This window comes from Panthera pardus, unplaced genomic scaffold (assembly GCF_024362965.1).
Source record: "Panthera pardus isolate Hobbes unplaced genomic scaffold, ASM2436296v1 HiC_scaffold_8, whole genome shotgun sequence".
In the NCBI taxonomy this organism is placed as follows: domain Eukaryota; kingdom Metazoa; phylum Chordata; class Mammalia; order Carnivora; family Felidae; genus Panthera; species Panthera pardus.
The window spans coordinates 70,194,415-70,209,939 of NW_026527013.1; the positions used below are offsets into that span (position 1 = coordinate 70,194,415).

At 48.2% G+C, this 15,525-nt stretch overlaps 1 protein-coding gene across 1 annotated transcript; it reads right to left on the reverse strand.

Annotated features, from left to right (window-relative positions):
* Positions 1 to 10,786: 10,786 nt before the first annotated feature.
* LOC109267989 (ral guanine nucleotide dissociation stimulator-like) lies at positions 10,787 to 14,864 on the reverse strand. The gene is made up of 5 exons (XM_019451046.2): positions 14,388 to 14,864; positions 13,729 to 13,788; positions 12,644 to 12,810; positions 11,956 to 12,374; positions 10,787 to 11,047 (listed from the first exon to the last, which is right to left on the reverse strand). The coding sequence occupies exons 1-5, from the start codon at positions 14,390 to 14,392 to the stop codon at positions 10,787 to 10,789; spliced, it is 912 nt and encodes a 303-aa protein (XP_019306591.2). The 5' UTR covers positions 14,393 to 14,864.
* Between the last annotated feature and the right edge of the window lie 661 nt (positions 14,865 to 15,525).

Sequence of the window (15,525 nt, forward strand, 5' to 3'; positions counted from 1 at the left end):
AGAACCCTGGCTGTTGAAGATGCCCAGTCGGTAGCAGAGAGCAGCTGACATGACCTCTCCTAACAAATATAGTTTCTTTTTCAGTAGATGGTCAATCCCTAAGAAGCTATGATAGTACCTTTGTAGAATGAGTAGGCCTACATTTTGGGTGGACAGTGGTTTTTTTCCCCTAGTTTATATAGTTAAAACTTGTTTTAGGGCGGGGTTTGTTTGCTTTAGAGAGATTTTGGAAAACTAGTGTGCAAATGTCAGATATTACATACTTAGAATCTTTGTTCTCAGAAGGTTTGAAAGCGTTGCTTCTACTTGGATGATCATAGTAAAGTGAGTCATGTGTTGCAGAGACGTAGGAAAGCTTGTTTCAGGGCACACATTTAGAGATGGAATTCCTGGCTGGGTGTGAGATTCAGTGGACTATACACTGATCTGGTCAGGCATTTTGATGCATTCAATCTCAATGACTTCATGAAGCCATCTTATAAATTCAGTAGGGAAGACAGACGATCTTGTTTTAGAAATACGACAGCTGAGGTGCAGACTGACTGGCACCATGGCTGATAAGTGGCAGTCAGCTTGAGAACCCAGCTATGTTCTGATTCATCTTTCTTCGGTGGAATGAATACACCCTTAACCCTTGATGTGGGTGTGTTTTCCTAGTGGACCCTAGCACAAAGCCTTCCTTCTGCCTCTCCCCATACCACCCATCCATTTGCTCACAAAGTCACTTCTGAGAGCCTTGGTTGGTAGACTTTCACTCGGCGGAACTGGCTCTCAACCCTGGGTCGTTTCTAGCAGGGATCTTCCTTTCCGCCTCTGGCCCTACGGTACCTGATCTTCAGTCCTACCATGAAGCTCTTGGATTGGTGTGCAAGCTGACTTTGACACCTGGGATTCAGTTAACAAGCATTTAGTGAAGGAAAGACTCGATGATGAAAATTCCCAGGACTTCATAGTCCTCATTCAGTGTTTTCAGCTGGCTCATGAAATATGTCATTCTGTGTTCTTCCAGTTATCCAGCTGTAAAAAGGAATAATACCCCATTCTAACTTTAGGGAAGTATTATCTGTGTGTATTATTATATAACATTTCTTATACAAGAAAGCTGTTGTAAAAGTCCAGCTACCAAAAATAATGAAGAAGTTACCTGGATGTTTGCAAATGTCAAAAGCTTAAACTAGCTTCAAGTAGCGATAAATGAAACTATGTAGATAATGGTAGATAGCTCGGCTTCAAAAGTGTTTATCTCTTCTGCTTCAGGAAATGTGGCCACAAATTGTTCAGTTTGGTAAAGATTATTTTTATTTATTTTGAGAGGGGTGGAGAGAGAAAGAGAGAGAGAGAGAGAGAATGAATGTGCACAAGCAAGGGAGGGCAGAAAGAGAGAGAGAATCCCAAGCAGGCCCCACACTGTCAGCACAGAGCCCAACACAGGACTCAATTTCAGGAACTGTGAGATGATGACGTGTGCTGAAATCAAGAGTCGGTTGCTTAACCGACTGAGCCACCCAGGTGCCCCCACAATAACATTTTCTGAAGAGAATCTTTTCTAAAGGAACAAATGGAGGTTGATACTTTTCAAAATAAGTTTTATTTGACTAGTTTAATGAAAAATGGTAAAAAGGTGATTAGCAAATAACTGTGAACAAAAGTAATGACCAAGGAGGCCCCAGTGAGGTTACTGAAGATCTCAGCAAAAACACCAGAAATAACATTTTGAGATCAGAGGGAGAATGGGATGGAAATAGTGTCCTAACATCTGAGGGCATTGGGAGGGTGTGAAGAGGAGTGTGTTCTCCTCACAAGTTTCTTGTGAAGCTCTTCTAACTTCCCAGCTGTTTGTTGTGTCTGCTTCCTTCCGGCAAAAAGTGATGTGTGCGTGCAGTGCCATGATAGTCCTTAGTCGATTTTTGTGGTCTGAGAAGAGTAGATTCTTTACAAATTCTTTTTAACTTAACTTTATTTTTCTCAACATGAAAGAATTTTACATGATTCCAAAGTCAAACTGTGAATAAAAAAGTATACACAGAGAAATGTGCCATCACTCTCTCTCCCATCTCCTAACGCAGCCCCCATGGGGTAAGCGTTCTCAGTAGTTTTTACTATACCTTTCCTGTAATTCGTTTAGTAAGAAATTAACCAAATGTAGAATTTTCCTTTTCCATAACAAGGAGCATAGTGGATGCACACTTTTGCCTATTGTCTTTTGAGTAACACTGCATCTTAGAAATCATTTCATACTGTTTCCGAGAGACCTCGGAACAAGACCTCTCGTTGGCCACGTTGTGTAGATTTCTCGTCGTGTATTTAAGCAGGCTGCTGTGAGTATCTGTGTCATTGCCAAGATTTTGCTATTAGAAATAATGCCATGATCAATAAACCTTTGCATATTATGTTTCATATTTGTGGAGAGATAGTCAGTGGTTAAAGAGAAATACATTCATCGTTTTCCAGGCACTGCTAGATTTCCTTCCCAATCATCATGTCTGAGAGTGCCTGGGAGCTGTTCTGTATGTAACAGTTTGGTGCTTTTCGATACCCTGTCGTAGTTCTGAAGTTTCACACATACCGCCATAGGTCCCATACACACATCTGTGCATGTCACATGCCCCACCACACGGGCAGCTGAGTGTCGAGGGCAGAGAGAGCCTCCTTTCACAGAGTCTGTCAGGCTTAGAGAGAGAGCTGGGAGCAGGATCCTGATGTCTTGGTCTGGATCTCTCTCTGCCACCTTGTAGTCATAGGGCAGTATGGGGAGAGGTGAGTGTCAAGTTCTAAGAAAGTGTGCCTGTCTCCAATAGTGATGGAGAATAAAGAAGGAACATTTAACATGCCACCTGGAAGAACGCCCTGGTTGCTCAGCTTACAATAGAGGACTCTAGTGAAATAAATTGTAATTTAGGGCAGACACTTGAAATTTCTTTCTTGCCAAAATAAATTAATTTCTTTAGCTGTCTGAATTTCCTTTTCTGAACTGGACAGGAACTAACAGAGTCTAAATTAAACTCATTTTCCATTCATACAGCTGGGTCACTTTGGGCTGCCCGAGTGTGCTTCTGGGTGTCCTAAAGCACATTTAAACCATGCCCCCACCCCCAGTGTTTCATGCTGTTTTCATAACCCGTCTGATTTACCCAGTGTAACACATAATATTTGCTTTCGCCTCTCCACTCTAGAGTCAGGGTCTGTTTCTGAAACGTCTTGATAGCTATTCGTGAAGACTGTGGCGGGAAGGCATCACCATACACCTGCTAGCACTGGGCAAGGCAGAGGGCAGATGGCGGGGGTCAGGCTGGGGAGTTGGGTGAGACAGCCCCTGCCTTGCCCAAAGAAAGCTTTGTTTTCGTGACGCCTTTCCCTGTGTTCCCACTGGTAGCTTTGCACTACTATTTGGGAGGTATTGTTTATACATAGGGTCCAATGAACTGGATCATGAATGGAGGAAGTTGTGAATTAAAAAAAAATGGTAGAACAAGCAGAAGAATTTTAGAAATATCTTGTTTAGGTCCAGGACAGTGTTTCTGCTTGGAGCTCTCACTGAGCACTTGGTGCCGTCGGCTTGCTCTCACTTGTTGGAGGCATGTGAGGCAGTCTGTCCACCAGGGCAGCATTTGCACCTGCTGTGCCCCCCATAACGTCAAGTGTGACACTTCCTTGGAAAGCACTCGGGAGGCTCTTAGTGTCTTTCCTCATCACCCTCCCTGTTTCTCATCCCTGGGAATGAGGGCAGGGGGCAGTACTGATGCTGGCAAGTGAATCCTGCTTTACACAGTCTGCCAGATGTGGATCCCCATGGGAGGAGCCATGATTTGAATATACCTTTTGGAATATTCTGAAATACAAAGATCTGGAAAGGTCAAAACTGTGGGAAATACCTTTCAAACACAAAAGTTGGGGAGAAATGGAAATAATTATAATATTTTAGTTCTAGCATATTTTAGATTTTGGAGTATCGTAATATGTGAATTTTAAATTTTGTTAACTTTATTTATTTATTTTGAGAGAGACAGACAGTGAAGGGGGGGCAGAGAGAGAGAGAGAGAGGGAGAGACAGACTCTCAAGTAGGCTCTGTGCTGATGTGGGGCTTGAAACCGCAAAACCGTGATCATGACCTGAGCCAAAACCAGAAGTTGGGCACTTAAACAACTGAGCCACCCAGGTGTCCCCATACTGTGTGAATTTTTAAAAACAGATTGTCTTTAGTTTACTTTTGAATGAAATGGTCATGCCTGTGTATGTAGGGAAATAGAAAGCTAGAAAAATTACAGGCAAAGAGATGTTTTCCTATGTTTTCTTCTTCCCTTTTAAGAAATATAAAGAAATAAAAAGTCATCGTAGAGGGTGGATCTCCCTCTGATTCATGGTCTCCACCAACCCTCTATTTGCTTGCTTTTCTCTGCTTTCCCTTGGATCTCAGGCCCAAGCAGGTGTGCCCAGGGCAGGTTCGGGTATGCGCATGCGCGTGGCCAGGGGCGGAGCCCGGTGAGGGACACAGCTGGGGCTGCAGCGGTGCTGTGAGTCCTGGCTCCCAGCCTGCCTGCCGCCCCAAGCCCCCAAGTGTCTGGGCCAGCCAGGGGCTGACGCCCACCCCACCCCCCGACCAGGGACATGCTGCTGCCTGGCGCCTGCGACCCGGTAGCCATGCCGGTGGCGGTAGGGGTAGCGGTAGCTCTCGCGCTGGGGGTAGCGCTCGCGCGGCCCACGTGGAGAAGACTGGGAGCCATGAGCCTCCAGCCCCTGAGGGTGGCGGCCCTGCTGCTCCTGCTGCTCCTGGAGCCACAGGCCAGGGCGCAGGACGCGCTCCCCAGGCGCCTCGGTCTTTGGCTGCGCTGGTGGAGTGCCAGCACTGGCCGGGGCAGAGCGCGATGCGATGCCCCAGGGCGCCCCCGAAAGACCATCTGGGAGAAGCCTAAAGGTGGAGCAGCTGAGACCCACAGCCTCCCTCCAGGACCTGCCTCAGTCACGGTGCTGCCAAGGTAGGGATCCTAGTGACAAGGTCCCATGTGGCCTTCCCTCCTGCCCCTCTCTGTCTTCCCCTTCCATGACCACCCCCCCCCCGCCCCCCCCCGCCGCCTCGTGCTCCAGGCTTCTTCTTGGGCTCCTTTGCGGCTGTGGTCTGGAGGACTCAGGAGTGAGATGAGATTTCTGGGTTGGACCCCCGTCCCCTGGAGGAGGAGGGCCCCAGATCGAGTAGGGGGTTAGGCTCTGGTGGTGGGGAGTGGTGCACGGCGGGGGTGGGGGGGGGCGCCCTGAGTGCCCTTGGAGGTCTGACTGGGTTGGTGGCTAGAGGGTGGCGGTGCGAACCAAGGAAGGAACGAAGGAAAGCGTGGACCTGCGTTTGTGGGAAAATGTCAAGGCAGGGCCAGGGAAGTCACAGCCATGAGCAGGAGGAAACATTCCTGCCTGTGAAAATGATGCACAGGGACCTCAAATTCCAGAGAAACATTCCAGGGAGAGTCAGGGTGGTGGGCCTGAGTTGCTGGAGGCCAGCCAGGGAACTTGAAGTAATTGAGAGTGGAAGCAGCAGGTGAACACAGGCCTCCTGCCTCCCGCCCTCCACACCCCCTGCTCTGCCCCAACCCATCCCTCCCCGCCTCTGCTGGCAAAGTTGCACCCTCTTAAGTGGGGGGGGGGGGGGGGGAGGAGATCCCACTCTGCTTTGGGCTAAAGAGGGTCCTCTATCATGGGAGTCAATGGGACTACGGGGTAGGAGTCTGAATTAGGGGAAGTGCAACTCCCTGTTGAGCTCTTCATTTCTGAAGGCCATTTGCATTCAATCAATGAACTCGGAGCCAGTGAGGCAGGAATAAGTGGCGCTTCTGTGTTTGAGAGGGTGGTCCAGACTCTTTCCTACTTGGAGATGTGTGCTGAAGAGAACTGGGTGTTGTGGATGGAGTCCAAAGTCATCTTTTTGGGACATGTTGGGTGGGAACGTCTTCTTTGCACTCTGGCGAGGAAGGTGGATGGAAAAGCTCCTTGTCAAAGGCAGACTTTGGGTTTTGTTCTTCATATCCGAGGGCGTGGTGCTTCCTGTTTCCGTGGAGCGTCTCCTCTCTTGCATTCGTTCCGTATTTCAAGAGTTTCAGACCTTATGAATCACATCTCCTCCGGGACTCATGAGGCAGCATGAGGCAGAAGTGACTCCGAGCCACCGGGTTCCTAGAAACCAGTGCATGTGTACTTGAGCAGGCAGTGCTCGTCTCTCAGCCTCCTTTGGAAATGAGGTCTTGAGCAAACGCTCTTTCATTGCATGGGTTCCACCTCTGTCAGGTTGTTGGGGTTTGTATTTGTGCGTCTGTGTAAGTGTCTGCAGTGACGTGTCCTGTATTTTAGTCCGGACCGCAGCAGGGTCCCAGTTCTTTCCAAAGACACAGTTTTGTTGCATAGGAAATTTCTCATTTCAATAGTGTGTTCCAATCCTTTTACAATGGATGAAAACTTCCTGAAGGCAGCACCATAACCTCCCTGAAGGCAAAAGTCTAAGAACTGAGGCTTTCCCAAACTTACATATCAAGCTGACTGGTACTTTATGTTTTCAGTAAGATGGTGTGGTGTAGGCCACTTTGAGCAGCTGAGGCTCCTAAGCATCTGTTTTGTCCCCGGGGGGTGAGTTGTCTCTGTCAGCAATTCAGGAGATTATGATTATCTTGAAGATCATTATTTTCTTGCTTACCATGAATACTATATTCTGCATAACCCATCACATGGAATTTGATACATGAGCTCGATACCAGAAACCTTTTCATCACCAAACGCTCACTACAACAAGGAGAAAAAGGATCACTTTTGTGTGATGGACAGTGTACCTTACCTTTATTGTACTGTTTTAGTGGTATGTACATATGTTTAGAGTAATGAAAGTGTCCACTTAGATCTAAGGAGTTTTTTGTGACATAATGGTACTTCAAGAAACCATAAAAATAATGGAAAATATAAGTGACTTAGTAATCTAGCACTCTGTCCTTTTGGATATGAAATCCTAAAGAACTCATCTTGAAAAAACTGCCAAGTCCTGATAATTCGTTATTATTCACGTAGGTCTAGTGAATGGAATGGACTGAACTAAGATCTCTGAAATAGAGGAAGCTAGAATTTGAGATATTGAGTCACCTTTACTCTCTCTTTCCCTGTTGACATGGTCTTTTTTTATTCGGTGATGTCTTTTGACCTTTACCCTATTTCCCTCCTTCCTGCCCCTCACCTTTGCAATCACCTTTCTGTATTGATGGGCTTGTTTCATTATGTTTTGAGGATTTTTGTTTTTTGTTTTCTTAGTTTTTGTTTCAGATTCCCCATGTATGTGCGAGCATTCTGTATGTGTTTTTCTCTGTGTGAGTTCTTTCACTTAGCATAATGCCCTCCAGGCTATTATAATAACAGGTGTGAAGGTATTTTTGGGAGTTAGTGATTTCATGTGTTCTGAGTAGTACCTAGGGGCGTAATTGAGGGAAGTTGCTGGATGATATGGGTGTTCCCCTCTGAATTGTGTGAGGAAACTTTACATTGTTTGCGACTGCCTCTGCACCAACAGGGCCCAATGATTCGCTTTCTTCCACATTGTACCCAACGCTTGTGTTTTCTTGTCGTTTTGATAAGACCGTTCAGACAGGTTTCAGGTGATATCTCTTTGGCTTTGGACTTTCATTTCCCTAATGTGGAGTGACATGGAACTTCTCTTCATGTATGTGGTGGCCATCTGTATGTCTTCATTGGAAGAATGCCTCTTCAGGACTCTGCCAGGTCCATCATTGCTCTTTGGTTTTGCATTGTGGCGCCGTAGCAGTTCTTGGTATCTTTTGTGTTTTAACCCTTGACCACGTATGTAGTTTGCAAGTATTTTCTCCCATTCACTATGTTGCCTTTCCATTCTGTGGAAGATATTGTTGCTGTGCAGAACTGGTTTTTTTAGTTTCATGTAGTCCCACTTGTTTAGGTTTCCTTTGTAGCTTTGGCTTCTGGTGTCAAATCCCAAAACTCAAGTCAAGACTGAGATCCAAACATTCTTGTGGGTGTGGCATTTGGCTTTGTCCAGCAAAGCCAAGGACAGCAGAAAGGATTGCTTCAGACTCCACGCAAGTCAAGAGAGGTGAGAGGGACTTTAAGGGACGTCTCCGCGAGCTGCTCTCAGGCTCCCGTAGTCATTAAGCCTACAAACGATGTGCAACACGTCCGCGGGCCACATGCTAGAAAGAACGTATTGAAGACATGGTGCAAACCACATCGAGACAGGATAAAATATTCCACGCGACAACACGGTCCAAGGACTTGGTGAGCCCATGCAGAACCCAACCCCTAGATACACACGCACTAGATCAGCCAAGTCTCGCTTGCCCCCCAGATACACACCAACTAGGTAAGTGAGCTGCTGCTGGCTGTTTGCAGGAAGGCCAGAGAGCAGTGATCTGCTCGGCAAAGCGTTCCCTATAATCTCCCAACTCAGGACATCGGTGTGCGATTTCCCACACCTCCTGTCCAAGTTCTTATCCAGGACTTTTCTGGTTTTAGGTCTCAAGTCTGTAATACGTTTTAACTTCGTTTCTGTGTGTGATGCTAAATAGGTGTCAAGTTGTTTTTCTGCGCCTGTTGTTTTTCTGTGCCCAGTGATTCTGGGCACCACCTATTGAGGAGACTGCCTTTGCCTCAGGTTATATTCTTGGTTCTTTTGTTGTGAATTGGTTACATATGTGTGGGTTTCTTCCTAGGCCTTCGGTTCTGTTCCAATGACCTGTGTGTCTGCTTTTACTCCAATAGTGTACTGCTTGGGTTGTTGTAGCTTTGAGATCTAGTTTCAAATCAGAAAGCATGATGCTTCCAGCTGTGGTCCTCCTTCTCAAAATGATATGGTATTCAGAGCCTTTTGTGGTTCTGTCCACCTTGAAGGATTATTCTATTTTTGGTAACGTGCTTCAACTTTGATAGGGATTGCACCTAGGGAATGTGTAGATGGCTTAAGTAGTGTGGACATTTTGACAATCTTAATTCTTGGGATCCACTAGCATAGAATGTCTTTCTGCTTATTTCTGTCTGTTCAAACTCTTTCTCCACTGATTTCTTCTTTTCAGTAAAGAGGCCTTTCTCCTTCTTGGTTAAAGTCATTCTTTTTTAAGTTTTCTATGTTTATTTATTCTTGTCTGAGAGAGATACATGGAAACACACACACGTACACACACACACACACACACACACACACACAGAGAGAGAGAGAGAGAGAGAGAGAGAGAGAGAGAGAGAGGAAGAGCTGAGAGAAAGGGAGACACAGAATCTAAAGAAGGCTCCAGACTCTGAGTTGTCAGCACAGAGCCCAACACAGGGCTCAGAACACAAATCATGAGATCATGACCTGAGCCAAAGTTGGATGCTTCGGTGACTATGCCACCCAGGTGCCTGTAGGCTGATTTACTCTTAACTTCTCTCTCTGATAGTTCGTGATTCATGTATAGAAATGAAGCACATTATATACCCCGATATACATATCTTAGCATGAGTGAAATCATTTATTAGGTCTACCAGTAATGTTGACGAGTCACTGCGGTCTCTCTAGAGCATATCATGCACTCCCAATAAGTGAAAAAGTACCTGGGAATATAGGATGATGTGATCGAATTTAGATGAGAGTAAGCAGATATATGGAGTGAGAATGTGCAGATTTTCTGAAATGTTTTGTGGTTGATATAATACAACAAGACCATAAAGAAGGTTTGTTTGGATATATGTTTTCTTTAAACCGGACCCAGAGAGCTGTGACATAAATATATGCTTCCCAACACATTGCCCCAACACGCCCTGTGCATCTTGGGAGCTGGCCACCTTGTCTCTCTTTTCTGTCCTGGAACCCAGTGCCTGACTCCACCGCCCAGTGAATTCATCTCAGAATACTGCAGTTGGGAAGAGACCTATGTTTTTCATAGACTTCCTGAAAGGCACCTCAAAAACATTGGATTTTACAGAGTTGTGTGTGATCTGCCTGGAGTCCTCTGAGGATGTGTCGGTTGGAATGGCACTTTCTTTGCTGGGAGATCAGGGAGCCCTGCAGTATTCCTGTGTGCCTTATGGTCGGTCACCAGAGGGTGCTGTGCGGCTGCTCATGACAGGGACACTGCTCCCCAAAGATGGGGCTGGCAGGTGCCTGGCGTCACTGCTGGAGGAGCCTGAAGGGTGGAGGGGCTTGACTCGCTATCAAAAGCCTTGACTGAGTCTCCATCCTGCAGTCTCCTTGAGCTCCTGATGTGCTGTGTAAAGGACTCTCTGGCTTGCCGAGGTTCAAGTGGTTCTTGCTGTTGCCACTCAGTCGTCAGGACGAACACATTCAGGTCATGGTCTTTAACTCATTGACCTGATCTGCCCTTAGAGGTACTTTCCTGAGAGTAAGCGACCCTGCCTGGGAGGAGGGCCAGCAAGCAGACAGCAGTGGCCAAGCCTGCATCCTCCACCGGCCTGAATACAGGGACTGGCTGCTCTACTGAGAAGCAGAGCTGTGGAACAGGAGGTGCACAGGCAGCTGGGGTTTGTCATGGGATGGGGCCTGGATGAGTGTGTTCTAGGATTGGGGCATGGATGCTGTGCAGGAGGCCAGAATGAGGGAGTGTGGTTTCTTTCCTGGCCCATGGGTCACCCCTAGGTACCCTGATGTCCTCAGTGGTGGCTTGTCCTCCTGATTTTTCAGGGATCCACCAAGTCCCAGGGGTCCCTGCTTTTCACAGAAGACCCCAACGGAATAAAGAGTCTGTAGATATTGGAAACTGGAGGCAGTGCCCGAAAATGCCTATAAATTATTTCCCCAGAGTTGTGCTAGGTGTACACGCCTACAGAAAGGGAGAGTTTCAGTACACATGTACCCTTGTGTACAGTGACGAGAGTCAAAATAGTGGAATTGGCCCAGTCATTCAGCTTCTGGAGACGCAGAGTAAAGGATGATGTGTGGCCCCTGAAAATGCAGAAGGGGACAGGACTGTGCCTGTCCACTGTGGGGACATGCCATAGTACAAGACCATAGTCCTGGATGGATGCCCAACCTGTCACACCACTCGTGAACACAAACACAGACAACTGCTGCACTCAAAACCAAAGGACTGTGAAGATGACACCATGAGTTGGGGGACATTATTTCTTCAAAGAATATACGTTTTTTTCCCGTATGTATTTGTTGTTTCCTATTTATTTTTTTGGAAAGAGCAAGAAGGGGAATCCTGACCAGGGCTTCAAGCTGTCATTGCAGAGCCTGACTTGGGACTTGATCTCAAGAACCATGAGATCATGACCTGAGCCAAATTCGACTCGGAAACTCGCCCATTGAGCCACCTTGGTGCCTGTCCTCATTATTTAAATCTTCCTTTTACTGAATACATGTCACCTGTAGGAAACCTTTCAGAACTTTATACTTTATTGCCTAATAGATTAGCACAAATGGCATATTGACGGTTTCATTTGGGTATTTTTATAATATGCACATTAGACCAATATCACCATGGCCTGTCCAGGAAAATGAAGGATTTTCAAGGTATTCACTCTGGTCCAGACATTTCTCTTCTGGCTTCTGCTCTGGTGTCAAACCTCAGAGGGTCCCCATGCCAGATAATGAAGATATTTCAAGTGGGGACTTCACCTAATCTTTGTTCTTTGAGGACTATTCTTCTGTCATAAAAAATATTAGTGTCATTGAATATTTAAGCAATTATTAATCAGTCTCCTGTCATGTACATGGAAGTCCCAGAGGAGCTAAAGCAGCAGAAACCGAGATCGCTGGTTGCAGAGACTGGGGTGAGGGAATGAGCCGTGGGTGATTAGTAGTCCACGTGTCTCTGTGATGGAAATGTTCTAGAGTACATAGTGGTCACAGGTGCAAAATCCTGCGAATGTACGTACTGATACTTGAAGTTGTAATTTCAAAAGATCAGAGTAAATTGTTTGGAACTTAATGTTTTATGTATAAACCAATAATACATAAGGACAGTAAATACCTCTATACCCACTACTACAATGACAACGAATGCCATGACAAGGTCAGGGAATTCATCCTTTGGGGCTGTGGCCGACATGAGCCACTGTTGGGGAGCTGAGGCTGGTTGCTCAGCTGCAGCAGGTGGTTGCTCCAGCCTTTCCGTGACCCTGCCGGCTGGGGCTGAGGGCTGCTCATGCTCTGGGGCCACCAAAGGGGCAGGTGGCTCTTCCAGCTCCTGTCTGTCAGCCAGAGCTGGGAGTACCTCCTGCCCTGGTGGGGACGCTGTAGTGAGGGTCTCCGATTCTCGTACGCGCTGAGCTCCAGGAGAACTGGTGGCTTCAGGCAGCCTGGGCTGCGAGGCTTCAGTGGGCACCACAGGGATAGCGGGGGCTCGCTCCCGAGGGACGTGTGGATGTGGCTCTAGAGCTGCTGCCAAAGCTTCAAGAATAGAAAGTGTCATCACCGTGATTGCCATTCCATGGCAGGAAACCTCTCCCGCAGACATTGTCATCTGAGTCAAAGGACCCACCAGGAGGAAATCTCCCAGACGGCAGGCTAATGGAACAGTGATCTGAGACTAGTCCCTACGCCTGGCCCACCTGCAGTCTAGGAAACACGTTCTCTGTGGCATACCCCGTCCCCTCCACATGCCCACATCTCCCACCCAGAGTCCTCCTCGCCCTGAGACTCTGGCTCATTGGGCTCACGGTGTTTCCGCCATGAGTAGAGAAGGCGGGCACAGCGCTGCAGCTCGGAGCCCGGCATGTGGACCCTTACATACGCCCGCAGCAGCTTCAAGCTGGTGAAGTCTGGAGGCTGGAAAAAGTCCTCGGGGTAGTGATCCAGCCAGGTGCCCAGGATGGAGGAGATGGCCCTGGGGATACAAAAGTAGCCAGAATAATCACCATGGGGTGTTCCTCCCACTGATGTCTCAGGACAGGCCTGTGGGACCTGGCCTCTATGCCTCCTGCTCCTGGATGTCCAGAGGGTGGTTCTATACGTTGTCCACCTGTGATTTGGCAGTCCCGCCTACGAGAGACCTGGTCACAGAAGAGGGACCGTCAAGATTCTGTTTGACGGGAACCCCTTAACCAATGATGTGGTCGTCTCTGTCCTTCTTGGGGAAGCCAGCCAGACTCCTCGCTGTGTCCCGAGCCAACCTTCCACCGGAAATCAAGTCCGTGCGTGAGTGGAGGGGTGGTATCAGGATGAGTCAGTGCCTTCACTGCATACCCTAGCGCTCCATGAAAATCTGCGCAAATACGGGTCAAGGGGACTCTGTCTCTTACCTGGGCTTGCTGGGACCCTCCTGATGCCTTCAACGTGACGACCTGTGCCTCTGTGCTGCCTCATGCCCTCAGTGCACATGTGGGTGTCCTCCCGCTGACACTGTTCTCCCATCGTGTGGGTGATATGTGCTCCTGTACCCTTGCTAAGCATGCACTGTGGACGTTCCCCAAGGTGGTGAGCGTGATGCTCCCCAAAACCGTTATTCTGGGTCCCCTGATGGGGGTGGAAGCAAGGCTGTGAGTGGGAAGGGATGGGGTTGGACTCTCTAAGGGGCTGACACGGTCCTCTGGCGCCCTCTGCTGCCTCCCTGTGCCCAAGGCCCGTCCTCTACCAGACAGGACAGGACCCCTTTCCTTGCTTCCAGGGAGAAGTCCTCAGAACTTTTCTCTCACAGGACTCTCAGACGTGTGGGATGCTGGGTCCTGCAGCCCCTCCCACGCACAGTCTCAGCACTGCCCTCTTGGAGAAGGAAGGCCCTCTAGCATGAGCTCAGTCTACTCACATTTTCTCCTGCTCCCGGGGTCCGCCATCCTCCTCAACCTCAGAATGGAAGCATCCGTATCTGGAGGAGGCAGAAGGACATCATATGAGCTGTCCTGTGGATGCTACATCTTGTTCTATCCAGAGTCTGTTCCTGGTGACTACAATGGAGCTCTGGAGGGGAGCGTACTATCTGCTCTGTGCATTGGATACCAGTCAGCTCCTACAGAATTGCCTGCACCTAGTGGGGCTTCCTGCGTGTTTGAAGAATGATAGGGCCCCAATCAGCTCCATCACACATATTGGTGTGGGTCTGGGCCTCCTGCTCATCCTGGGCATCCTTGTCTGGTTTGAGCCAGGACTCAGACACACGGATAGAGCCTCCAATCTCCTTTTCCAATGGGAAAACTGCCCAACTCAACACCTGGCGACGGTGAAGGATGAGGCAGAAACTTGATCATGGGGAAGAGGACAAAGATGACCCAGCAGAGATGCAGCCCTGCCAGCAGACCTTTCCACAGGCCAGGGTGACTTTCCCTGCAGTGCCCCCACTGAGGACCTGGAGTTTTTCCACCCAGATCAGAGGAACAAAGTGAGAATCAAGGACGTTTGGTGACTGTCCTGATACTCAGATCTTTCATGGGCTGAATCACACTGAGCTGTGAACGGCAGGGTGCTCACCTCATAAACAGTATTTCCAGGACCTGCTGGGTAGTAGCAAAACTCTGTACGTGCTCAAGAATGTGAAGAGGTAGGAGGGGTCTCTACCCAGGAAAGCAGGTACCAGGTGCTCCAATCGCTGTTCCAGTAGCATCCAGCCTCCTTCGATGGTCCACTCCACACAGTTCTCATTGTCGGGCATGGGTGAGATGTTCGTACCCTGAGGTAGAACACAGGAGGGACACAGAGTCAGACACAGCACCATGGACATCAGGAGTGTTGGGGTCTCGATTGCAGACCAAACCCCCAAGCCATCAGTGACTTGTGGCAAGAGTGAGACCTGGGTGCCCAGAGTCCGAAGAAGGATCTTGGCATTCACACGAGAATTTGAGGTGGGAAATGGCTGAACACGTTAGGATCTCTTATCAGACATCCCGAAAGGAAAGGTAATTAAAAGCAAAAATGAACTATTGGGACCTCATGAAGATAAAAAGCTTCTGCACAGCAAAGGAAACAGCCAACAAAACTCAAAGGCAACCAATGGATTGGGAAAAGCTATTTGCAAATGACATATCGGACAAAGGGCTAGTATCCAAAATCTATAAAGAGCTCCCCAAACTCCACACCTGAAAAACAATCCACTGAAGAAGTGGGCAGAAAACATGAATAGACACTTCTCTAAAGAAGACATCCGGATGGCCAACAGGCACATGAAAAGATGCTCAACGTCGCTCCCCATCAGGGAAATACAAATCAAAACCACACTCAGCTATCACGTCACGCCAGTCAGAGTGGCCAAAATGAACAAATCAGGAGACGGGAACAGGAGGACGTTGTCACTGCTCTACTGCTGTGGGATGGGGGTCCCTCGGGGGTTATGGGGATCTCGGACGAGCCTCCGAATGTTATGCCCAGAATTCGTGATCCCCAAATACCGCCAGGGAGCCGAGTCCGATGTAAGCAACGGAGCCTTTATTTGAGCTAGCTCGAGCTCAATCCCCTACCTGCACAAACGCAGCGGTGAGATACCAGGGAGAGCATGTTTCCAAAGCAGAAAGGTTTTATTGGGGCCTAGGGGCAGTTGGTTAGGTAATGGCTATGGCCTCAGCCGATTGGCTGGGGAAGGGTCCAAGTTCTGTTAGGCAGGTGGGGAGGGGGT